This window comes from Saccopteryx bilineata, chromosome 1 (genome assembly GCF_036850765.1).
Source record: "Saccopteryx bilineata isolate mSacBil1 chromosome 1, mSacBil1_pri_phased_curated, whole genome shotgun sequence".
Classification (NCBI taxonomy): domain Eukaryota; kingdom Metazoa; phylum Chordata; class Mammalia; order Chiroptera; family Emballonuridae; genus Saccopteryx; species Saccopteryx bilineata.
Window position 1 is genome coordinate 241154592 of NC_089490.1, and position 25685 is coordinate 241180276.

General features: G+C 44.6%; 1 protein-coding gene across 1 annotated transcript in view; it reads right to left on the reverse strand.

Annotated features, from left to right (window-relative positions):
- KDM5B (lysine demethylase 5B) overlaps positions 1–25685 on the reverse strand; it is a 71097-nt gene that overhangs the window by 10754 nt on the left and 34658 nt on the right. Inside the window, exons 6-22 of the mRNA XM_066239520.1 lie at positions 23413–23509; positions 21278–21387; positions 20615–20773; positions 19606–19725; positions 16875–17033; positions 15330–15511; positions 13659–13821; positions 12001–12120; positions 10758–10952; positions 6421–6602; positions 5905–6029; positions 4423–4573; positions 4165–4279; positions 3410–3765; positions 3140–3278; positions 2168–2347; positions 1452–1610 (exon numbers count right to left, since the gene is read on the reverse strand). Of these exons, the coding sequence (XP_066095617.1) occupies positions 1452–1610; positions 2168–2347; positions 3140–3278; positions 3410–3765; positions 4165–4279; positions 4423–4573; positions 5905–6029; positions 6421–6602; positions 10758–10952; positions 12001–12120; positions 13659–13821; positions 15330–15511; positions 16875–17033; positions 19606–19725; positions 20615–20773; positions 21278–21387; positions 23413–23509 (2712 nt within the window). The remainder of the gene's footprint in view (positions 1–1451; positions 1611–2167; positions 2348–3139; positions 3279–3409; positions 3766–4164; positions 4280–4422; positions 4574–5904; positions 6030–6420; positions 6603–10757; positions 10953–12000; positions 12121–13658; positions 13822–15329; positions 15512–16874; positions 17034–19605; positions 19726–20614; positions 20774–21277; positions 21388–23412; positions 23510–25685) is intronic.

The window sequence follows — 25685 nt, forward strand, 5'->3', positions numbered from 1 at the left end:
TAGAAGGACTTGCTCAGTCAAGGTACACACGACAAGCAACAAGTAAGCAATGAACGACTACAGTGAATCGATGATGAGTTGATAATACTTCCCACTCCCATGCCATCGCAAAATAAATAAAACAAAATCTTTAAATATAAAGAAGGGTATCTCGTTACAAAAAAAATGTGGTTAGGCCCTGGCTGGTTGGCTCAGCGGTAGAGCGTCGGCCTAGCGTGCGGAAGACCCGGGTTCGATTCCCGGCCAGGGCACACAGGAGAAGCGCCCATTTGCTTCTCCACCCCTCCGCCGCGCTTTCCCTCTCTGTCTCTCTCTTCCCCTCCCGCAGCCAAGGCTCCATTGGAGCAAAGATGGCCCGGGCGCTGGGGATGGCTCTGTGGCCTCTGCCCCAGGCGCTAGAGTGGCTCTGGTCGCAACATGGCGATGCCCAGGATGGGCAGAGCATCGCCCCCTGGTGGGCAGAGCGTAGCCCCTGGTGGGCGTGCCAGGTGGATCCCGGTCGGGCGCATGCGGGAGTCTGTCTGACTGTCTCTCCCTGTTTCCAAGCTTCAGAAAAATGAAAAAAAAAAATGTGGTTACATATACAATGGAATGTTACTCAGAAATAAAAAGAAAAACCCCTGCTATTATGACAACATGGATGGGCCATGAGGGCATCTGCTAAGTGACATGAGTCAGAGAAAGACTAGTATAATCTTACTTATATAGGGAATCTTAAAAAAAAATCCCAAATTCACAAATATGGAGACAAGACGTGGTTGCGAGAGGCAGGGGGAGAGAATACATGGGTGCAGGGTCGGTCAGAAGGGACAGCTATAAACTCAGTCCTGGGACAGACGCACAGGGTGGTGACCAGAGTTAACGATACTGCACTATTTCCAAGGTGCTAAGAGAACAAGGAGATCTTAAAAGTTCTCATAAGAAGAAAAAGTCTAATATGTGTGGTGAGAGATGATTATTTCACAATATATTCATCAAGTTGTTACTCTGCACACCCAAAATTAACACAATGCTACGGGCCATTTATAGCTCAATAAAAAAAATTAAAGCATCGAGATCACACAGCTATCTCCCTTTGTCCCGACACTTCGCTCAGTGGACACTGGCTAGGGACTGCTTCCTCCTGAAGACGGGTCCTCTGTGAATCGGCCATGTTTACTACACGCAGGCCAGGGGCCAGCACACTCTCGGGAGCATCTTTCATGTGAGGTCGTCAGCACCCAGACCCACAGGCACTGACCAGACCGGAGCTGGGAAGCCCTCCCTCAATCTGCTGCGCCTGTGTCTGAATGTCTTCCGTGGAGAATATTAACTTTCAACACCTGTCAGGAAGTCTTTTTGGTGAAACAATACTTTTAATATTATTCTTCTGCTTGCCTTCCCAGTACTCCCGTACATGAGAGCTGGGGACTGCCCACCTGACAGCAGAGAGAAGAGAGAAGCTTACGCACCGCCGCAGCCGGCTCCTTGCTCTCGGCCAAGGCCCTCTCCAGGTCGCTCAGACTCTCCAGCCTGCTGCTTCTCTTCCTCGCACTGGGCAAGGGCTCCTTCAACTTTCTCTGCTTCCTCTTTGATCCCAAAAGGCCGACATCACAGCGAGGACACAGCACCTAACGTGGGGCACAACACAAGCACAGGTACACAGGTTTCAGGTGTGGAACCAGAAAGCCCTGTGGCAGAGCCCGAGCACTGGGCGACACCCATCTCTTACTGCCTGACATTCCCTTAGAACATGCTGCCCTGAGCAGTCTCCTCCGCAAAGGAAGAAAGGAAGAAGCACAACTCACAAAGCACTGACTTTGACTCCAGTCATAATACACAACTGGCGTCAGCTTACAAAAATACAAGTGCAATGAGAGCTCTGTGACAGTAGGAGACCACTGACAGGCTTGCCAAATGCAAGTGGTGAGAAGTTCAATCTCAACACAGACTGAGGAGGATCTTCCATTAAAAAAAGTCCTTCCTTAGACCCTGAATGCCACCCTCAGTGTGTCCTCAACACAGTCAAAACCTATCTGACTAGAAGCTTAGAAGATCTCCCTGGTTCTACTGAAAAGAGTCACTCACAGGACAGAGATGGGTCAGTGATGCTGCCTGGGATGTGAGGAACTATGTGTCTCAACAAGCTTGGGGACCTAAGGTTGTGTGGCGGCTGCTACCAACTGACCTCTAGGAGAGAGTACGGGGAGTTCTTCATCAAGAATGTATTAGCAGCACACTCTTTCCAAGCCTGGACCTCGGCTACCAGGGACTCCAGTCTTGGTAGAGAACTCAGATGCACTGGGATATAGCGGCCCCGAGTAACAAGTTCCACCAGTGTGTCTAACACGGGCACACGTCCTCCAACCTAATAAGAATAATTAGAGCAACTTAGAAAAAAGAATACTTGCATGTAAAGCGGGAAAAGCCCAACTGAGATTGGACTTGCTCTACAACATGAACAAGTCTCACACAGACACCAACACAACCTGCCAGCTGACAACAGCGGGGGACGGAGTGATGTGTTCTCTCACTGAACACCGAGTCTAGTATGTGCCGGGCCCCAAGAAAACACCTGTGACCGGACACGCACTGTGGCCCCTTTGTTCTGACTCTGACCTTTAAACCCACTTGTCACTCTGGCTGCCATGGATGGCCTGAAAACAATTCAACATAAACATATATTTATAAATCAAAAGACATACTGACTTACTTAAAAGTAACAAAATAATATTTTACTCCAACCCACTCACCAATGAATTGAAGTAATTCAGAATAAATTATTCAGGAAACTAATAAGAATTGAGAAAGCCCATAGGTTGATACCTACACATGCCCAGACCAGGGATCAAACCTGCAACCTCGGCATAACATGATGATGCTCCAACTGAGCTACCCGGCTAGGGCACACTTCCATTTTTAGCTCTTTCTCTGACTGCCAACCAAGCAGTCATTTGTTACATAAAGCTTTAAATATTTGTGCCAACTGGTCAGGATAATAGGTGGGTAAAGACATCTAAATATGATTGAATAGTTAATAATCTGGCCCACCCAAACACTGAATCTATGCAGTGAAATCCAGCATTTTACCTTTCACAATTTTTCCATTATTGCTCTTAATAGACATACTTACACACTCGGGACCTCTCTTTAAACTGACCTGCAGGGTCTCCACATCCTGAAGCCAGTCTCTGGCTCTCTGGACTGAGTCTTTCAGAGCCGCACCACTGGGCAGATAAGCAGGGATCTCCTCAATCTCCTTAACCGCTGTGGCAAGGCTGTTCAGTGAGTGCCGAGGTCTATAAAAGTGACACACGAACTACTCAGCATTGTGTAGACTAGTCTGCACGCTCACCACTGCACTCTGCGCACTAAGATGCAAATATCACCCGACCTTTCCATTGGGAGAGGGGCCAGCTTGCTTTCTCACCTGGCTCTGAGGAGACTCTTGGCTTTGTCATCCCAGTGTTCTGACACTGTGAGCAGTTCCTGAAGCCGAGCCATTGCTTTCTCCACTGCTGCATAGGGGGCTAGACCCACTCCCAGGTCTATGAGACGTCTCATATCATCTAAAGTGAGGGAGCTGGGATCTAGGCAAGCTTGCTGCACCTCTTCTAGCCAACGGGCCTGCTCCAAGCGGACACGCATCTCAGCCAGCTGTGGAAGGTCAACGTCAAATTCGAAGCTGACCTCTAGCAAGTCTTGTAACTCGGCAGCACTAGGCATCTCCTCAGAGAGCAACCTCTGGCTATGCTGTTGGAAATCTTCTACACGACTCAAAAGATCCTTAAAAAGAAAAAAACCCACAGGTTGTGGCATCAACCCAGAAATTTTAGTATATGGCTTCTTTCACACTTAGAATCTTCAATGCATATTCAATGTGACCCTTTTCCATCTCACTGGACTTCAGCAATAATATGAGTAAATGATATAATACACAAGCCAACTGACAGCTGAAAAAGTGACTAAAACAAGACCCTACACCAACTGCGAGGAGTAGCTGGTGGTCACTTTCAAGGTAAAAATTCCCAACTTTCTCTCTCCTCTGTAGGCCTATTATCATCTTTGTGGACACACACCACTCAATGTGTCATTAAAAACATTTGCAAGAAGACAATCACATCAGCTGAATTTATTTATAAAATGCAGGACTACCAAGTCCTCTCCCAGGTCCTCTGCAGTTACCTTCAGCAGCGGCGTCTGACTGAGGACACACGGAAGGGCATATAGCTGTGTCACAAACTGCCGGAGCTCACTCACTGTCAGCTGGTTTGGGGATTTTCCTCCACCAGATCGGTATCTGCAAAGACAAAGGCCGAGGAAGCCACATGAGAAACATGTCCATGTCCATGTACCATTCTCAGATTCCAGGTTGCAGATGCAAGACAGAAGGAAAAGCCCAAGTTCACCACCACAGATGTCGACTTAGTCACCAGTACACACCTGGTTTGCCTTTTACCGTTGAGCAGCTGCTGTGCAACAGAGGCACACTTCTCTGCGTCCTGTGTGACTAAGCGAAGGTGACGCAAAAGATCATTGTCTGGAAATTTCTTCATTTCAGACTCTTCAATCAAAGCCTTAAAACTGGCAAGGCCTGGAATAAAGAAAAGGTCGTCTTTCCTGTGACCATCTCATTGATTTCCACTGGCAGGAAATGCAGAGAGCCTACTCTCATCAGCTTTCAATAAAGCTAGGGCATGCTCTCACTGTGCTTGAACCTCTCCCTCCTGCACTTACTCTGCATACCAGTGTGCTCACAGGCAGTGGCACTGTGCTGCCCACTAAACACGTGAGGACACGGTCACCTGTTATGCTACAGAGAGGAATGAATGAAAACTCTGAAAGAGATGGGGAGGGAAGCAATGGCTTTCAAAGGTAATAACAAGAGACAGGAGACTTATTTTAGAACAAGAAGTAGTAAACGAGCACTTCAGAGACCCCTAATTTAGTGACATGCTGCCTCTGTCATGAGATCTCTTAAAAAGTTTTGGGCCCTAACCAGATAACTCAGTTGGGTAGAGCATCATCCAGAAACAGAGGTTGCCAGTCTGATCCCCAGTTAGGGCACATACAGGAACAGATCAATCAGATCACTCTATCTCTTTATCTCTCTATCCTTTTGTCTCTCACTAAAATCAACAAAATAAAATATTTTTTAAAAAGTAAAGTTTTGGTGTGCTCTCGTCCTTCCCAGGAGCACACCCATGCCTTTCTTCCCTGTTAGGCATGAATCTCCTAAGCTCTAAGGGACCCCACAAGACTTGCAACCAGGGGAGCAGTGGGCAATGGCAGCTCATCCCAGGCTAAAGCCCCCAAACCTGTTTCCAAAGTCCCTTTTCTCTGACTTTCTTCAGAGAGCCAAAGCAGCCCCTCCTAGGCTCTCCTGTGGCTTGTGTTCTTGTTTCACTGTCTCAGCTGTAATAAATGTCCTCACTAAATCAAAAGGCTTTTCCACCCTAAGGTTCCATATCAAATGTGAAATGCTTCTGGTTCTGACACAAAGAGATGTAGAGGTTATTCTGCTTCCTAACAGCTTAGTCCCTTCTTTTAAAAAAATTTTATTTATTGATTTTAGTGAGAGAGGAAGGGGGGGAGGAGAGAGAGAAAGAAAGAAACAGAGACAGAAACATAGATCTGTTCCTGTAGGTGCCCTGGCCAGGGATCAAATCGGCAACCTCTGAACTTTGGGATGATGCTCTAACCAACTGAGCTATTTGGCCATGGCAGCTTAGTCTTTTTTAAATACATGATTTTGCAAATACCTCTAATCAAGACTTCACTTGGATGTTCAAGTCTCTGCCTCATCCACCCTTGTGTTTAAACTCTCCCTGCTAGTGCACAGAGGGCTAACCAGGACAAAGTCGTCCTTCATCATAATCAGTCCCCATTCGCCAATCACCACGTCCTATTTTCTGTAACACATACTTCTCTTCTTGTTGATCTTTGCCTCCAAAGCTTCATTCACATTCAAGGCCCATTCATTGTAAGATTCAGCTCGAAGTTTCAATGCATTCATCATGGGATAGAGGTCATCCAGCGTGTATCTATATCTGGAAACAGGCATGTGGGTTTGGAGAAAATCAGATGTTTTCACATTCAATATTTCAGCCCTGGAACAGGGATGTCAATGAGTTTTCTTTAAGAACTTAGTATTGTCGGATGTAAGGGCGATCTGGCTGCGACATCTGTCACCCCATTGATCGCCAGGGTTGATTCGGCTGATCTGGCTGGCTAGGCGGGTGTCCCCTTCCTCCCTCACCGCTCCATGTGCGTCCCTCCCGAAGCTGCGCGCTCGGTCGAAGAGGACGACCTTCCCCACTAGAGAGGACCGTTCTTCGGTCAAGGGTATATGAGTAGCTGCGCTCCCCTACTAGAACCTCCAAACAAGTCTCAAGAACTTAGTATTGTCCACAGGGGAATAACACCACTCTTCTTACTCACCGCAGTTTATATTTATAAGGAGAACAGGTACACAGTTCTTGCACGTGATGCAGGCAAACCAGCAGGCCAGGTTTACAAGCACAGGAGATGGCAGACATGAAGCATGTGGTTTTGCATTTTATACACTGACGCTCATCATCTGGCAAGAGCTCAAAATCCATTCTTTCCGAGTCAATTACTCCCTAGAATAAAGTGTACTTTAGAGGCCACAAAAGACAATGGAATCTACCAGGCCCTAAGACAAACATGCAATAGTTAAATTTTTAAAAAAATATCTGGATAGACAGCACAGTTAGTTAGATCACTGTCCTGAAGCACAGAGGTTGTCGGTTTGATCAGGGCATATACAGGAATAGCTTGATGTTCTTGACTCTATTTCCCTACCTTCCTATCACTAAAATCAATACTACAAAAAATAAAAGATAGCCTAACCAGTGGGGGCACAATGGATAGAGCGTTGATTGGGGTGCTGAGGTCGCTGGTTCAAAACTCTTAGGTTGGCCCTGGCCGGTTGGCTCAGTGGTAGAGCGTCAGCCTGGTGTGCAGGAGTCCCAGGTTCGATTCCCGGCCAGCGCACACAGGAGAAGCGCCCATCTGCCTCTCCAACCCCCCACCTTCCTCTCTGTCTCTCTCTTCCCCTCCCGCAGCCAAGGCTCCATTGGAGCAAAGTTGGCCCGAGTGCTGAGGATGGCTCTGTGGCCTCTGCCTCAGGTGCTAGAATGGCTCTGATTGTGGCAGAGTGACGCCCCAAGATGGGCAGAGCATCATCCCCTGGTGGGCATGCCGGGTGGATCCCGGTTGGGCGCATGCGGGAGTCTGTCTGACTGCCTCCCCATTTCCAACTTCAGGAAAAACAAAAAATACAAAAAACAATCCTTAGGTTGCCTGACTGGGCGGTGGCACAGTGGATAGAGAGTCGGACTCGGATGCAGAAGACCCAGGTTCGAGACCCTGAGGTCGCCAGCTTGAGCGAGGGCTCATCTGGTTTGAGCAAAAAGCTCACCAGTTTGAGCCCAAGGTCGCTGGCTCAAGCAAAGGGTTACTCGGTCTGCTGAAGGCCCGCGGTCAAGGCACGTATGAGAAGGCAATCAATGAACAATTAAGGCGTTGCAATGCGCAATGAAAAACTAATGATTGATGCCTCTCATCTCTCCGTTTCTGTCTGTCTGTCCCTGTCTATCCCTCTGACTCCTTCTCTGTCTCTGTAAAAAACAAAACAAAACAAAAAAACCCTTAGGTTACTAGTTTGAGCGCAGCCTTGCCAACTTGAGCGTGGGATCAGACATGATCCCAAGGTCGCTGGCTTGAGCAAGGAGTCACTGGCTCAGCTTGAGGCCCCATGGTGAAGACACGTAGTAGAGGCCCTGGCCAGTTAGGTCAGTGGCAGAACACTGGCCCAGCATGTGGAAGTCCCAGGTTCAATTCCCAGCCAAGGGAAAACAGGAGAAGCGCCCATCTGCTTTTCCAGCCCTCTCACTCTCACTTCACTCTCTCTCACTCTCTTCTCCTCCCCTCTTGCAGCCATGGCTTGATTACAGTGAGCTGGCCTCGGGCACACTAAAAAAAGGCCTCAGTTGTAACAGAGCAAGGACCCCAGATCGGCAGAGCATCACCCCCTAGTGGGCTTGCCAGGTAGATCTTGGTCAAGGGGCATGCAGGAGCCTGTCTCCTCTCACTAAAATTAAGGAAAAAAAAAAAGACACGTAGGAGAAACAATCAATAAACAACTGAAGTGCCTCAACTAAAGGTTTCACACTTCTCATCTCTCTTCCCCATCTCCCTTTGTTTGTCTCTCTCATCAAATCAATTAAAAGTAAAAAAGGCTTATCAAAGCAGGGAATGCAGGATTAAAACTGTGTGGAATGCAAAGCAACAATGACCTGGCCAACATCTGAGTTAATTATCTTCACCTGTCTACTGAGGACCCATCTTTAGACAAGTCTGGATCCTTGTGTTTGGCCATTTTGATGTGAGTATAAAGGCAGTGATTAACAGGGTAAGAACAGATATCAGCTGTTTACTCCAAAGTGGTCTTGTCCATATATATGCTCTGGGTCTAGATCAGAGCAAAGGAAGTACATACACTTTACTTCAGAGTCATGCTGCTGGAGAGCCCCAGAGAGGACGACACAAGAAAAAACAAAGAAGAGGTGGCAAGACAATCATGAAGGGCCTGGTGAGACTGGGAAGAAGCGCAGTGGCCAGAGAGTCCTTGACATGAAAAATGTTATCTGAAGGGATGCCACTATCAGAAAAGGTGGGACAATCTATGTAATGGAAGCTCAAGTCATTATAAAGAATTTCTAAATTAAAAATGTCACAACAAATGAAGTCTTGAACCAGTAAATTTCCACTGCAATGGCCACCTGACATCTAGACCCTCTTACCTTCTGTCAGTAAGAGATACAAGTTTTATCACCTTTCCTCCTGATCTGGACCTGGATCCAAACCAACCTTCAGAATAAGGTCAGTTCAGCCTGACAGGTGGTGGGGCAGTGAATAGAGCATTGGGCTGGGATGCGGAGGACCCAAGTTCAAAACCCCGAGGTCATCGGCTTGAACGCAGGCTTATCCGGCTTGAGCATGAACTCACCAGCTTGAATTCACGGTCGGTGGCTTGAGCATGGGATCATAGACATGATCCCATGGTCACTGGCTTGAGCAAGGGGTCACTCGCTCTGCTGCAGCCTCCCCCTCCCCCCCCGTCAAGGCACATAGGAGAAAGCAATCAATGAACAACTAAGGAGACTAAGGAGACGCAACAAAGAATTGAGGTTTCTCATCTCTCTCCCTTCCTATGTGTCCCTACCTATCCCTCTCTCTGTCTGTCACATACACACAAAAGAATAGTCAGTTCATGGCCCATCAAACTCTTTTGTTTCACTCTTTTATTGTTTTAAACTTTTGATCATTTCATTTCCTGTTGACCAACAAACAGACCAACAAAAAAGAGGAGTAAAACACTAAAAATGAATTTTAGTTTTAACCTGAATTTGACCATTAAAAAGAAGTTTGCAACAGAGATGGCTGAAATTTTTGTTTAAAATGAGATCAAGGACCAATTCTATAGATTTTAGTTGAAAATGAATCTTATAGTTCATCCATCTGTAATTTGTAAATTTCTACACCTGGAGAAAAATTGTAAAATCTCCAAGTTCCAAAAATGAACTACCATTGTTATGGAAGACCTTGGAAAGGCACTTAAACCCTCTGGGCATTTGTCCCAACTGCAAAATATCGGAGAAGGAAAGTAAACTGTTGCTGATTCATTACAGGCTCCAGGAAGCCAACATTCTTGGATTCTATCTAAAAAGGCACATAAGTACCAAACACATGAAATACATAATTATAAATCCAAGAAAATACATTTAAGCTGTAAGCTGCAAAAAAAAAAAAAACCTACAAAAAAACAAAAAACCTATTATGCCACAATCTAAAAAATACGGAAAGAAATCAAGACCTACACATAATGGAAGACATACTATGCCCATGAGTAAAAAGACACAATATTGTTAAGATACCAGTTCTTCTCCCCCAAACTATCCATACATTTAACACAGTCTCAATCAAAATCCCAACAGGCTTTGGGCAGAAATCAATAAGCTAATTCTAAATTTTATACAGAAAAGGAACTAAAATAACAATGTTCAAAAAGAACAAAACTGGAAGACATACACTACCTCATTTCAAGACTTATTAAGAAATTATAGTAATCAAGGCCATATAATATTAGCAAGAGGACAAATGCAGATTAATAGAATAGAAAAGAGTAGAAACAGACCCGCACAGATGCGGTGAGTTGATTTCCAACAAAGGTGCCAGGGCAATTCAGTGTAACAGGACAGTCTTTTCAAGTGGTGTTGGACCTAACCAGGTGGTATAGCACAGTGAACAAAGTGTCAGACTAGGACTCAAGAGAACCCAGTTTTGAAATCCCAAGATCACTGGTTTGAACGCAGGCTCATCCAGCTCGAACACGGGGTCGCTGGCTTGAGCCCAATGTTGCTGGCTTGAGCATGGGATCATAAACATGACCCCATGGTTGCTGGCTTGAGCAAGGGGTCATTCGCTCTGCTGTAGCCCCCTGATCAAGGCACATATGAGAAAGCAAGCAATGAACAACTAAGGTGCTGGCAGCAAAGAATTGATGCTTCTCATCTCTCTCCCTTCCTGTCTTTATCTATCCCTCTCTCTGTCTCTGTCACACATACAAAAATAAATAAATTAAAAAATAAAGAGGGTGGGGCAAAATCATCTGAACAGACACTTCACCAAAGATGTAAATACTTCACTAAGTAACACCCAGTAACACAACATTGGGATTCCAGAAACCTTACCAATTGACGGACAGTTTCTCGTAAAGCTTTCTCGTCCTCAATCATGATGGCCATGTCCTTCTGAACAGTGGAAGCCACTACAACATCTAGAACATCAGCCTTTGAAGCCATCTTGCAGATCATCTCGTCGTGGGAAAACACGCAGTAGCGGTGGAGCAGGCGGTAATGCTCCACACACTGTCGGCCTAAAGGCAGCTGTGGGGAAAGACAGGCAAACACATGACCATCTTCCTCCTCCTTATTTCCAGAGGCTTCTGACCTTCATTATAAAACTACTAAAGACCACATTCCAGTTCAAACATCATATATCAACTCAAATATCGGCCTCTGAGAGGCCTTAGATCTTTTAAAATCTTTGCATTTCTAAGATATGGCATAGTAGGTGCCTTAATTGAAAAGTGGTTTCACAAATCCAATGTATTAACATTACTGCCCGTGACAATGTAGACTCTCATTGGAGATACAAATTTACACATTTTCTGAAACAACTGTGCTGAGCTGGGCATAGTTAACCTACTTTAGGGAATAATGCTACAAAACTACAAGAAAATAATCACAGACACAGATAGTAAGTATTATTATTCAGAAAAAGATGTTATAATTCATTAGATTTTTAAAAATGTATATTTTAGGGAGAGGTGAGAAAAGAGAAAGAAATATCAATTTGTTGTTCCACTTATTTATGCATTAATTGGGTGCCCCAACCAGGGATCAAAGATATAACCTTAGCATATCAGGATGACACTATAACCAACTGAGATGCCCAGACAGGGCTGTAGTTCATTAGATTTAATATCATACACTCGAACTAAACACTTCTTTTTAGGTAAATGAAAAGAATACTAACATAAAAATCCTACTTTACAAAGTAACTAAAACCAAGTGTGCCATTAAAAATCACTGTGTTGTGGACAAGTGAAGTTGGTGCTGAATAAGGAACAGTTTTAACACTGGAACTGTCATCAATCTGTGTGTAATGAGATATGAGCTTCAGCAAAATGTAAATCAAGACTCCTCTTCATTAAGTTTTGCTAAAATAAATAAAATGTCAAATGAACCAAGAAGATGCTTTATTAACACAGGTTAGATTTACAATATGGTCCAAGTGGCATAGCTCATGCTGGTCAACAATTAGTAGACTAGCTTTTTGAGTGGCAATAGATTTATGCAACTATGCACATAACAGTCTGTAAAACATTTCTTACGGCTCTGCAAGAAAGGTTCACTAAGTCATATTCCATACCCAGTCAACAGTGCAGAAGTTAACAGCCTCAGCAAAATTAAAGCCTTGATTGAAACCACTGTGGTAGGCTCGTGGAAACGTAATCACAAATTCCCCAGCACACTGGTTAGTCCGGTAAACCTAGGGAGGTGAAATTGGAGATTTTTAATGACATTCTCACAAAAGACAATCTAAACACAGACTATCAGATGACTCTCCAGAAGGGGTAGCTTCCCACCAGTTAAAAGTGAGCCAGAGAGTCTGACCTGTGGTGGTGCAGTGGATAAAGAAAGCATCAACCCAGAATGCTGAGATCCCCAGTTTGAAACCTCAAGTTGCCAGCTTCAGTGTGATGTCAGCGACATGATGCTAAGTCACTGGCTTGAGCCCAAGGTCGCTGCCTTGAGCAAGGGGTCACTGGCTTGGTCTAAGGCCCCCCATCCAAGTCAAGGGGTTTACAAAGAAGCAATCAATGAACTAAAGTGATGCTACTACAAGTTGATGTTTCTCACTCTCTCTCCTCCCTTTCTCTTTCCCTTCCTGTCTTCCCCCCAACCCCTGCCTCTCTCTCAGAAAAAAATATCAATTAAAAAAAATTTGAAACAAATAAAGGTTAGCCTGACCAGTGGTGGTACAGTGGATAGACTGTTATCTGGGATGCTGAGGTCCCAGGTTCGAAACCCTGAGGTCACTGCCTTGAACATGGGTTCATTCGGCTTAAGTGCAGGCACACCAGCTTGAGCATGGGGTCACTGGCTTGAGCAAGTGGTCACTGGCTCAGGAGGAGCCCCCCACCCCCTGGTAAAGGTACATGAAAAAAATTAATGAATAAAGTGCCTCAACTACAAATTGATGCTTCTCATCTCTCTCTTTTCCTGTCTCTCTCCCTCTCCCCTTCTCTCTTGCTAAAAGAAAATATAATAATAAAAGCTTAATTAGGGGTGAAGCTGTAAGGTAACCAAGATCCACGTAACATTTCAGTTCATCATTCCAAATTACGATCATGTAGGTTCAATAATTTTTTTCTCAAATTATAAGAGAAAAGTTATTTAGAAAATTATAGATAGAAGTGAGTCAGCTGGGCTACGTGGGCTCAGAAAATAAGTTTCAGAGGCCAAGGGAGGGCACCTAGAGCTTAGGAGAGAGAAAGGCAAAGGTAACATGGGGGTGGGGTATAAGAGAAGGGTAAGGCAGGGAGGGGTGTGCTCCTGAGAGGGAGAGTGCCTCAATAAATTACTTTTTAAACCAGGTCAAGCATGAAGAAATTCTGATAATTAAGAGTTTAGATCTAACTAGCACAGAACCTAGACATTTTACAATAGTTTATACTGACAAATAACATGTATTTTTATGATTTTTGTTTTGCTGCAGTGAAGGAAGGAGTTATGAACAAACATCACAGTTTAGAGCGCATTAACTGGTGATGGTGGCATGACCTGTGAATGGACTGAAAACAGGACTGGACACGAAAAGAAAGCACTGCACTCGTGACTCGTGAAGTAAAATTGCTTAGCAATCTAGTTATTAGCTGCAACAAATTAGCTTCTACAGTGTCTGAGAGCCCCCATGCAATACAATACCAAATCACACCTAACAGCAGTTTCTACTGTCAAGTTACACTATGGAAACCATAACTAAGTCAACCTTGTAAAAAGTGAGTCCCGAGACTGAGAACTTACAGGCACTTCGTGAGTCATCAGGGTGTTGGGGTTCATGATGGTCACCAGCTGGTGGAGGAGGTCTGGCTGGGACACAAAGAGCTCTGGAGCCAGTTTCTTCATGACATTCTCCAACTGCTCGGCGGCATACCCTGGGACTCCATACCAGGTTTTTGGCTCACCCCTGGAAATAGATTATAAAAATAAATCAATCAAAAAGAAATGCAAAATGAAATTTCACTAGTTTCTTCAAATCACACTCACAAAATCAACCAGCAACATCAACATAACAAAAGAGCCCACCAGCTCACACTCTCCTGCCTGCTCAGAGAGCACCCACAAGGGAACATCCACACTGAAGAAACAGGTCAGCACTCCACCTCATGCACAGAGTATACATGTGGGATTTCCCATCTGAGGTCCCTCTCCTCCCTCCCACTTCTGTCCAATCCTTTAGAAAATAGAGATACCTAGAATTTTAAGGATATCAGACATCAGGTTAGCTATGTGGTTACCACAAGTTCCTAAAGTGACTGACAAAGAATAGTGAGACTCCACCTTCCTTTTCCCTTGTCCAGACAGCAGTGGCAAAATCAAAAGCTAATAAAAATTAGCATTTCTGAAGAGTTCTTATTATTCAAAGCACCTTAAGTTGCCAATCAATTAACCTGTAACATACTGTGATGTATGGTAAATGTAATCCTCATTTTACAGCTGGGAGCAACTGCCCAAGTAAACAGAACAGAGACACCCTACACATACGTGACAATTCCCTCTTTCTTGTGCTACATACTCAAATTCATGGTGTTGGGATTTGAGTTACAGATCTTCAAATATTTTTGTGCTTAGAAAAGAAAAGAAATAGGGATAAAAAGATGTGAAAAAATGTCTTTGATTAGCCTGGCCAGTGATGGCACAGTGGACAGAGCATCAACCTGGGATGTTGAGGACCCAGGTTTGAAACCCCAACGTTGCCACCTTGAGCATGGGAGCACCAGTTTGAGCACGGGGCTGCTGGCTTCAGTATGGAATCATAGACATGACTCCATGGTCACTGGCTTGAGCAAGGGGTCTCTGGCTCAGCTGGAGCCACCTGGTCAAGGCATGTGTGAAAAGCAATCAATGAGCAACTAAAGTGACACAACTAAGAGTTGGTATGTCTTATATCTCTCCCTTCTAGTCTCTCTCCCTCTTAAAAAAAAGGCTTTGATTGAAGAGTTTAAAAGTTAAAAAGGCCAAAATTCAGCACAACACACAGCAGTGGGAGGTCCCAAAAACCCAGAGGACTCCAAGATACCAACATTCTACTCCTCTCCCAAAAGGTACTAGGCTACCACTTCCACCCAGGGGATATATCCACAGTAAAACCAAGGCTCAGTGCTTTCCTCTTTCTGTGAAAAGGACTTCTGTAACAACTGGATAAACGCTGTCTCCCTCTCCCCAGATACATGTTATACGTAAAAACAGTGTGTGTGCAATTTCAGGTAGTTTATGGATTTCTTAAGAATACTTAAGAACTGCTGTCTTAACTTATTAGGATGCCTGTTCCAACAGTACTGAAAAACCTTAAGAAAAAAAATTGGCCACCATTCTTTACACAGTTAAGAAATACGTCCAAGTTAAGACACATCTGACATGGAAGGTTTCCAACCCAGCTTCAATACTACTCCTCGGTTATTGGGGCCGTCTCACCAGTGCAGGTAGTTGATAGAATAGCTCCAGTGGTCTTCAATGTGCCAGCAGAACGACGAGAAGCACATCCCCACGTACAACCAGGGAAGTTTCATGCCACAGATGTCAGCGGTGATGTGAGCAAGGACAGACTGCTCCATCACTGGCATATTGTTCAAATTCCAGCCACTGTCAAGATATTCCTAAAAACACGGGAGATTGAAAAAGTATAAAGGTTTAGCTATATCATAACATTTTAGAATTATTTCAAAAAGATGGGTGAAAATAAAGTCTCCTTCAAAATGCAATTGTTGCCCTGGCCGGTTGGCTCCGTGGTCGAGTGTCGGCCTGGCGTGCAGAAGTCCAGGGTTCGTTTCCCGGCCAGGGCACACAGGAGAAGCGCCCATCTGCTTCTCCACCCCTCCCCCTCTCCTTCCTCTGTCTCTCTCTTCCCCTCCTGCAGCCAAGGCTCCACTGGAGCAACGATGGCCCAGGCGCTGGGGATGGCTCCTTGGCCTCTGCCCCAGGCGCTAGAGTGGCTCTGGTCGCAACAGAGCGACGCCCCAGAGGGGCAGAGCATCGCCCCCTGGTGGGCATGCCAGGTGGATCCCGGTCGGGCGCATGTGGGAGTCTGTCTGACTGTCTCTCCCCGTTTCCAGCTTCAGAAAAATACAAAAAAATAAAATAAAATAAAATAAAAATGCAATTGTTGGGGCAGGTGGGAGGGAGGAGGGAAAAGGGAGGGAGATGCCACTATGCTCACGTCCTGGAGACCACCAATTACTTTTGCCATCTTACGATGTATAGAAATGGACTCAATACAGCATGTATTTTTGTATCTGACCCTTTTTTACTTGACTATAGAAGAGTATAGACAATATAAGTGCAGTTTATATAAAGTTTAAAAAAATAGGCAGCCTAATCTACGATGCTGAAGTCAGGACAGTGCTGCTGGGGATGGGGTGGGAGTGCCGTCCTGAGCCAGGGGAGGTCATGAAGGAGAGGCGACACAAGAGGAGCTTTCAGGGGAATTTGAGTGCACAGGTGTGCTACAGTGTGTGGAAACTCCTCAAGGTGTGCACATATTATTACATACTTTTCTATGTATGTGTTAGCTTTCAGAGAAGTATACCCCAAAAACATCTCACTTCTTACTAGGACAGAAAAAGAAACCTTCCTAGGAGTTTACTAGTGTGGAAAATAAAGGACTTAAACCCTAAAGTTCAAAGATAAGCAAGTGTGGTCCCAGTCCCTCAGATTCCTTCAGCAGGGGACATCAATGTTAGAGAATCTGAAGGCCAAGGGAGTGATGACCCACATCATCACAGGTGGGTTCTTTCCACGTTTCTTGAAATTGTTAAAAACCTGATAATTAAGCATTTTCTGAAAGTAATCATGAATCACTTCAAGCCAACCAAATGGAAATTGAATCAATAACTTGAATTCCAAGCTACATCTATTTTTGCAGTAAGGCTGCTACTAACCCAATTTTGTACCTATTACACCGAGGACATGTCCAACTACCAGGTCCCCTCAATGTGCAGGAGGCCTCACAGCTGCGCCTACCTCTTCCTCAGGAGAAAGTTTCACCTTCCCATCCCGCACGGGGAAGCCACTGCCAAACTCCTTCGAGGCGATGTCGGCTCCATACTCGACTGTGACGTCCTCCTCAATAGTGCTTACCAGTCGCCAAAATTCTTTCTCAACCAGCTCTGTGGGAACCATCTGGAAACAAAACCATAAGGAAGAGAAATGCAGCCAGACACAAACTGCTGATGACCAATCTGACCAGATAAGCTAAGTGAAAGGAATCCCAGGATGGCGCCCTGAGGAACAATTGTTTCCATTATGTTCCACAACTGGTTCCAGGCATTTCAAACATGAGCATTGTTTTCCAAAAGGAATTTAATACTAAGACAAACGAACGATTAAGATTTCGTGTTTTGCCCTGGCCGGTTGGCTCAGCGGTAGAGCGTCGGCCTAGCGTGCGGAGGACCCGGGTTCGATTCCCAGCCAGGGCACACAGGAGAAGCGCCCATTTGCTTCTCCACCCCTCCGCCGCGCCTTCCTCTCTGTCTCTCTCTTCCCCTCCCGCAGCCAAGGCTCCATTGGAGCAAAGATGGCCCGGGCGCTGGGGATGGCTCTGTGGCCTCTGCCCCAGGCGCTAGAGTGGCTCTGGTCGCAACATGGCGACGCCCAGGATGGGCAGAGCATCGCCCCCTGGTGGGAAGAGCGTCGCCCCCTGGTGGGCGTGCCGGGTGGATCCTGGTCGGGCGCATGCGGGAGTCTGTCTGACTGTCTCCCTGTTTCCAGCTTCAGAAAAATGCAAAAAAAAAAAAAAAAAAGATTTCGTGTTTTTCTATCACAAATCTGGCCACCACTATAAAAGGGAGTCAAGGAAAGCAACAAGCTGACATGTAATAACCAGTTGGCATGTCTGAGTGATGCTTTATCCTCTGAGATGCATTCAGATGTGTTACCTAAGTCCACCTTCCTTCTTCCCACAAGACCTGGCTGCGAATGACATGGGCAACCAGACAAAAAGACAGGGCGCAGAACGTGAACCAGAGCCATGCCTGTGCAGCCGTAGCAGCACCCTTGTCAAAGAGCAACAGACTGCTCTAGGGTCTGTGGTCAGCCTGATGTGAGTTCAGAAGTCACTTGTATGTCCATCCCTCAAAGTCCTCATCTTTTAAGTAAAATGAAAAACCAACCACAGATAGAAGAGGTCATGTTCAAGTTGGCAGGACTGGTTAGGCAAACACATGGTAAATAACAGTGCACAAGGGTCACATGGACTACAACCAGGACTTACAATCCTGTTAAACAAACACCTGAAGTGACTTAACAGCTAATGTAATGTTAGGGAAAAACTGGTTCACCCAGACACTGCTGGGAACCCATAAATAATACAGTGAGGGTGTGAAAAAATGGATAACTTCTCCCATCTGACCTCGGTAATCATCTCAACAACATAACCTAACCAAAAAGATCAATATGCAGGACTCGTCTCCTATAGCACTTTGTTAGCGGTGAGAAAAAAAAAGCTTAAGTATCCACAATTACAGTAGAAACCACTTAATTTTGGTGTGCTCATGTAACGGAACATTAAATGCTGAATGAAACACACTATGCTTCTTGGTGAATAACAGAACCTAAGTAATGTGTGACAACGTAACCACACACAGATGTGTTGCCAGTGCACAGCACACTGAGTGGCACATAGTAGTTGTTCAATACTGTGTCGTATTCTTTAAACCAGGGGTAGTCAACCTTTTTATAACTACTGCCCATTTTGTATCTATCTCTATTAGTAGTAAAATTTTCTCTTTTTTAAATTTATTTTTATTTTTTTATTTTTCTGAAGTTGGAAACGGGGAGGTAGTCAAACAGACTCCCACATGCACCCGACCAGGATCCACCCAGCATGCCCACCAGGGGGCAATGCTCTGCCCATCTGGGGCATTGCTCTGTTGCAACCAGAGCCATTCTGGCGCCTGAGGCAGAGGCCATGGAGCCATCCTCAGCGCCTGGGCCACCTTTGCTCCAATGGAGCCCCAGCTGCGGGAGGGGAAGAGAGAGACAGAGAGGAAAGAGAGGGGGAGGGGTGGAGAAGCAGATAGGCGCTTCTCCTGTGTGCCCTGGCCGGGAATCGAACCCGAGACTCCTGCACGCCAGGCCGAAGCTCTACCACTGAGCAACCGGCCAGGGCCTAATAGTAAAATTTTCAAACTGCCCACGGGTTTCACAGTAATGGTGATTTATAAAGTAGGGAAGTAACTTTACAAAATTTATAAAGCAGAGTTACAGCAAGTTAAAGCATAAAATAATAATTACTTATCAAGTACTTTATGTCGGATTTTCGCTAAGTTTGGCAGAATAAATCTTTAAAAAACAACTTACTATAGTTAAATCTATCTTTTTATTTATACTTTGGTTGCTTGCTCTGCTACTGCCCACCATGAAAGCTGGAATGCCCACTAGTGGGTGATAGGGACCAGGTTGACTAACACTTTAAACTATGTTTGTTAAGCTGAAAAGGTTACTGGACCTTTTGCATACTGGTATTTTTATACTGTTGCTATATGATTTGTGTGGAAAAGCTTATCTCTAATCAAATGAAGAAGTGGAATGCACTATAAAGTGCTGTGGAATTTTTACCAGCACAAAACAAATTAAAGGCTTCGCTGTGCATGATAACAACTATCAAAGACAAGTGCCAACGAAAGTGTTGCCAGACCCACCTTTCTCCCAGAGTTATTAGAATCCTAAATCAAAGCAATATGAATGTACATACGTGGACTGGCATATTGAAGTAATCAGATTTAAATGCATCTGCCATTTCCCCGAAGGTACGGAGGGTATAGTCCCTGGCTGCTTGTTCAAAGCCAAAAGCTTCTTGTGGCTTATTGCACTCCTGTCAAAAGAAAAAAGAAAAAAATTATTTATTAATAGAGATATGAAATAAGATTACTGTAATTGCTTAAGTAGAAAAACTCCATTCACTTAGAACAGATAAAAGTCTAGATGAATATATATAAAAATAGTAACAGTACTTATTTATGGATTATAAAAATCACAATTTTTTTCCCATACACATTTTTTTAGACAATTAAATTTAACAAGTGACACTGATCAACCAGAGTACTTAGACACACTTTTTTGGTTTTTTTTGTATTTTTCCAAAGCTGCAAACGGGGAGGCAGTCAGACTCCTGCATGCGCCCGACCAGGATCCACCCGGCATGCCCACCAGGGAGCGATGCTCTGCCCATTTTGGGGCGTCGCTGTCGCAATCAGAGCCATTCTAGCGCCTGAGGAAGAGGCCACAGAGCCATCCTCAGCACCTGGGCAAACTTTGCTCCAGTGGAGCCTTGGCTGCGGGAGGGGAAGAGAGAGACAGAGAGGAAGGAGAGGGGGAGGGGTGGAGAAGCAAATGGGTGCTTCTCCTGTGTGCCCTGGCCGGGAATCGAACCCGGGACTCCTGCATGCCAGGCCGACGTTCTACCACTGAGCCAACCGGCCAGGGCCGACACACTTATTTTTAAAAGACATTCAGTGTTTTAAGAACTTCTGCAAAGAGCATACAATTTATTTTTCAATGAAAAAAGAAATTCCAGTGTAGTTATTAAAATTTTTTTCTGCCTCAGCTCCTTGCACAGCTGTGAACCTCACTTCCAAGACTTCCTTTTCTAGTCAGGGCCAGCCCAGTTTTCCTAAGAACTCATATTATCAATTGCCAAGTCTAAACCCAAAGGCAAAGAATACTACAAATTTTTGAATGCTACCTCTGCTGTTAATCCTTACCTGAGCCAAACACTTAGGACACCTCCAGTCTCCCTTGGGAACATCATGGAGGGGGGGGATCAAGCAAAAGGTGTGGTAGCTGTCATCACACCCGTCACACAAGAGGAGCCGGTCCTCATCACTGCCACTGCCACACAAGAGGCAGACATACAGGTCCACCTGTAGCCATGAACATGAGTACAGAACAAAGGGATGTAAGCTCCCATCTCACTTTGTGGAACTAAGAATGAACTGGATAGGGGTGTGTAACCCATCCTCCCACCTGTTTCACATGACAAGCCCTTCTGGCACTGTGCACAGGAATGCTTCCCTACCACAACAGGCTGCCCAACACCTCTCCCCTGTCCTTCTTCCCTTTTTCTTCCTCTCTGGGAAGCTGAAAATATCAACTTGGGTTTCTGATCTAGCTGTCAGCTCAGTTGGAGGTGGGCTAGTGATATACAAGCAATGCTGTGTATCACTCAGCTTACCCCCACCCGGTGCTCAGCGGCACTCCAGAAGCACAGGCGATAGCACTCCCGATGCCACTGACCTCACCGCCCAGCCGAGCTGTTCCTCATCAATGAACTAACTTGAAAAGGTCTTTGCCTCATCAGACACCAAGCAACCGGCCTAAGTAATGCACCAAAGTGTAAGTTAGGGGTAAAAAAGATATCAACTCACAGCACTGGTGGTTTTTTTAAGTCGACTCTTTGGTTTCTCCCTCTCACTTTCCACAACATGCTCTTTCTTCTCAATGGGTTCTTGCTTGATGCTGCTTTTCATTTCTTTCTCTGCAAGAAGTAATACAAGTCAGCTCAGCTCTTCCTACACTTTTCTCAGCTTCTTCAACCACCTTATCACCTCCCTCCCACACTAAACACTGACATCACTTCCTGTTTCTTTTCACTTGAGCAGCACCACCCAAGTGCTAACTATGTTCAACTGATGGCTTTATGATAAAATACTATCACCCCACTTTAAAATACAAGACACAGGTACATACTCCTAGAGTGGTTGCTAAGGTTTCTGTGCTTTTAAAACAACCAATACTGGGGGTAGGAGAGGTAGAAGAAGGTAAAGGGAGGTTAAATGGTGATGGGAGGAAACTTGAATTCAAGTGGCGAACACACAATATACAGGTACGTATCCTAGAACTGTACACCTGAAACATACAATTCTATTAACCAATGTCACCCCAATAAAGTCAATAAAAATCTAAAAAAAAATACATATATATACACACACACATAGACACATGCACACACATACATACACAGAGGTGAACAGGTCCTCTTGACCCTGACTTTGAGAGCCTGACAATTCACTAACTGGACCTCCTCCAGTTACAGACCAACCTCCATGACCTAAGATTATTTACTTTTCAACTTCCTGGTTCCAAACACTTTTGGCTAAAACACTATCAATTAATGACCTATCCTGTGGGAGGTGCTGTGCTAAATGTTTTCCATAAATTATTTAATCCTTTGCTACAAATCCATTTCAAAGATAAGAAACTTGACATTAAAGGTTGTCAGGGGCCCTGGCCGGTTTGCTCAGTGGTAGAGCATCGGCCCGGCGTGCGAGAGTCCCGGGTTCAATTCCCGGCCAGGGCATACAGGAGAAGCACCCATCTGCTTCTCCACCCCTCCCCCTCTCCTTCCTCTCTGTCTCTCTCTTCCCCTCCCACAGCCAAGGCTCCACTGGAGCAGGGTTGGCCCGCGCACTGAGGATGGCTCTATGGCCTCTGCCTCAGGCGCTAGAATGGCTCTGGTTGCAACAGAGCGACACCCCAGAGGGGCAGAGCATCGCCCCCTGGTGGGCGTGGCGGGTGGATCCCATTTGGGCACATGCGGGAGTCTGTCTGACTGCCTCCCCATTTCCAGCTTCAGAAAAATACAAAAAAAAAAGGTTGTCAGGAATATGCCTAAGGTCACACAACTAGTGGCAGTGCCAGGATTCATTACTGTATTGTTTAAAATCACTTCTCATTACATTGTGCCCCTGGCCTGCTAACTCACTGACCTCTAAGAACCAATTTCAGGAACTCCTCCGTCTGTAGGAGCCTGCCCATACCAGACACAAGATTTCTCCTCAGAGTCCCAAAACTCCCTCCTAATGACTGACATCAAGCAAAGGCCAGGCAAGCAATTATCAACCAGAATTCAGATTCAGAAAACAAGGCTGCCTCTGCCACTCTGAAATAAACCTGCCAGACTTCAATCAAAGGTACCAATGCTTCTCATAAATCACTTCTTTGCAATGAATGCTACTGAACCACATTTCAAAGGGGCAACTAGTAAAGGCGAGAAACTCAATCACATCTCTAATATGCCCACATTTATGTGTTCCCTCAACTACTGGTCACTTAGCTATGAGGACATTAACATATGATTTCATTTCTCAAGGCCCAGCTCAATTATTAGGTAATAGTTGCTCCAACATTTCCTTTTCTTCAGTGTTTTCTTAGATGTGTCTGTGCATCAGACATTTAGTTTGGTTAATGAGAGTTTGATTTTTTTTAAATTTTTCTTTTATTAATTTTTAGAGAGGAGAGAGAATGAGAGAGAGAGAGAGAGAGAGAGAGAGAGAGAGAGAGAGAGAGAGAAGGGGGAGGGAGGAGCAGGAAGCATCAACTCCCATATGTGCCTTGACCAGGCAAGCCCAGGGTTTTCAACCGGCGACCTCAGTGTTCCAGGTCAACACTTTAACCACTGCGCCACCACAGGTCAGGCAGTGTTTTCTTAGTTAATGAACAAATCATTGTTTTCACTTATTTACTTTTTACTACTTTCCTATTCATGGATCAACTTTCTTACCGCTTTCACATTTTAGAGTTGGGCAACCCATTCGACGTCTCAGGTTATGAGTCCTGGCTTCTGTTGTCTCTTCTGGTTCTATTTTAATATTCATGGCCTTAAAAAAAAAGTCATACACATAATTATTTCCTTTAAAAATAAATCTTCTAAAATCCAACTGGAATCTCAAGGTGACTATAATCCTATAAAGAAGTGGTCCCCAACCTTTTTTGGGCCACGGATCGGTTTAATGTCAGAAAATATTTTCACGGACCGGCCTTTAGGGTGGGACGACGAATAAATGTATCACATGACCAAGACGAGCGTCAAGAGTGAGTCTTAGACGATGTAACAGAGGGAATCTGGTCATTTTAAAAAAATAAAACATCGTTCAGACTTAAATATAAACAAAACGGAAATAATGTATGTTATTTATTCTTTCTCTGTGGACCGGTACCAAATGGCCCGCGGACTGGTACCAGTCCACGGCCCGGGGGTTGGGGACCACTGGTATAAAGTGGCTCTATTAATAGGGCATTCAAAACATACTTTTCTCTACCCTTAAGATTACTATTGTTTAAGGAATAAACGAGGAATCTTAGAGGTTACACGAGTATTCTCCACTTCAACAGGTCAAAAAATAGGGAAAAGTGAAAGAATCAGGAACAAATTATAGAAAGTCTTACTACCCAACTAGGAAACCACTCTTATTTTCCGAATTCTCGCTTCAGTCATCACAAAGCCAAAGCCTAACGTGATAATTCTATGAGCCTATAAGAGTTTGCTGGCTTATTCCACAGTCTGCCAGTATTTATGGAAAATTCAGCTTCCACAATAACTATTACTTCTTCTAATAAAACCTAGTATAAACTACTCTTCTAACATTGCCAGACTGCTCAGGATTCCCTTCTCATCAAAAGTATACAAGCCAGTCTCCATTTCCTTTTTTTTGCTTTTTTCACTTATAGTTTAACATACAACCAAAAGGAAAACAATGTTTGTGGTCTGCAACAATAAAATGTTTTTGGAACTACACCTGACCATTTTCCATGAATGTGAATCTTGCACATTCAGGATGTCTATTGCTAACAGAACTTCTTGCAGGCGATTATCACCACTGCCACGTGTCATTAAGGCAGACCCCAGGACAAGGGTGTGTTTTAAACATTTAAAGATCAAGATGTGCTCAAACAGAACTGATTTTTAAACTAACAAAACTTTTAATTTTTGCCTGACCTGGCGGTGGCGCAGTAAATAAAGCATTAGACTGCGATGCAGAGGACCCAGGTTTGAGACCCCAAGGTTGCCAGCTTGAGCGCGGGCTCATCTGGTTTGAGCAAAGCTCACCAGCTTAGACCCAAGGTCGCTGGCTCAAGCAAGGGGTTTCTCAGTCTGCTGAAGGCCCACGGTCAAGGCACATATGAGAAAGCAATCAATGAACAACTAAGGTGTCACAAAGAAAAACTGATGATTGATGCTTCTCATCTCTCTCCGTTCCTGTCTGTCTATCCCTATCTATCCCTCTCTCTGTAAAAACAAAAAATAAACCTTTTAATTTTAAACATACAATAGGCTTCAAATAACGATATTTTCCTATTTTGAGGCAGTTTCAATCCAGAAAAATGGGAGTCATGACATTTTCGTATCTCCAACTTATCTAAGTGAAAAACAATTCTCTTTTTTACCCGTTTCCTCAGAAAACAAGGCTTATTTTTTTCATCCTCACCAATAAATACTAAATAACCAGAGATTCATTTAGAACCTAACTAATGCAATAAGGCTTCCCAGCTCTAAATTATCTTAACACTTTATTCATTGCTGACTCCTAACATTCCCATGCCCATCAAGCTGGGCAGGAACCACCACATTCACCTCCATCCAGAAACAACCATTTCCCCTTTCCCAGACAAATCCTGAAGCAAACTGTCTTCCCTATCAGTCTCATTCAGGTCCTAATTTTGCTCCATGTTTCATTCATTTCATCTTATACATTCAATGCTCCCTCTCCCCCAGTGCTACATAATTATTTCATATTAGCATCAATGTTTGCCACGGATTCCACACTCCATTTGAGGAGGCCTGAGAAAAATAGCTTTCACTATCTTCTAACCTTTTTTTAAAAATTATATTTCAGCAAAAATCTCCCCAGCTTCACAGCTCCTAGCCTTACTCCCCAGTAAACACAGCCTAACTTTATGAGAGAGACAGGCACACAAAACACAGCATAACAAATGCCTGTTCTTCCCAGGGCTCTGACTGGTGGCAGTTGTCTGTCTAGGCCAGGGGTCGGGAAC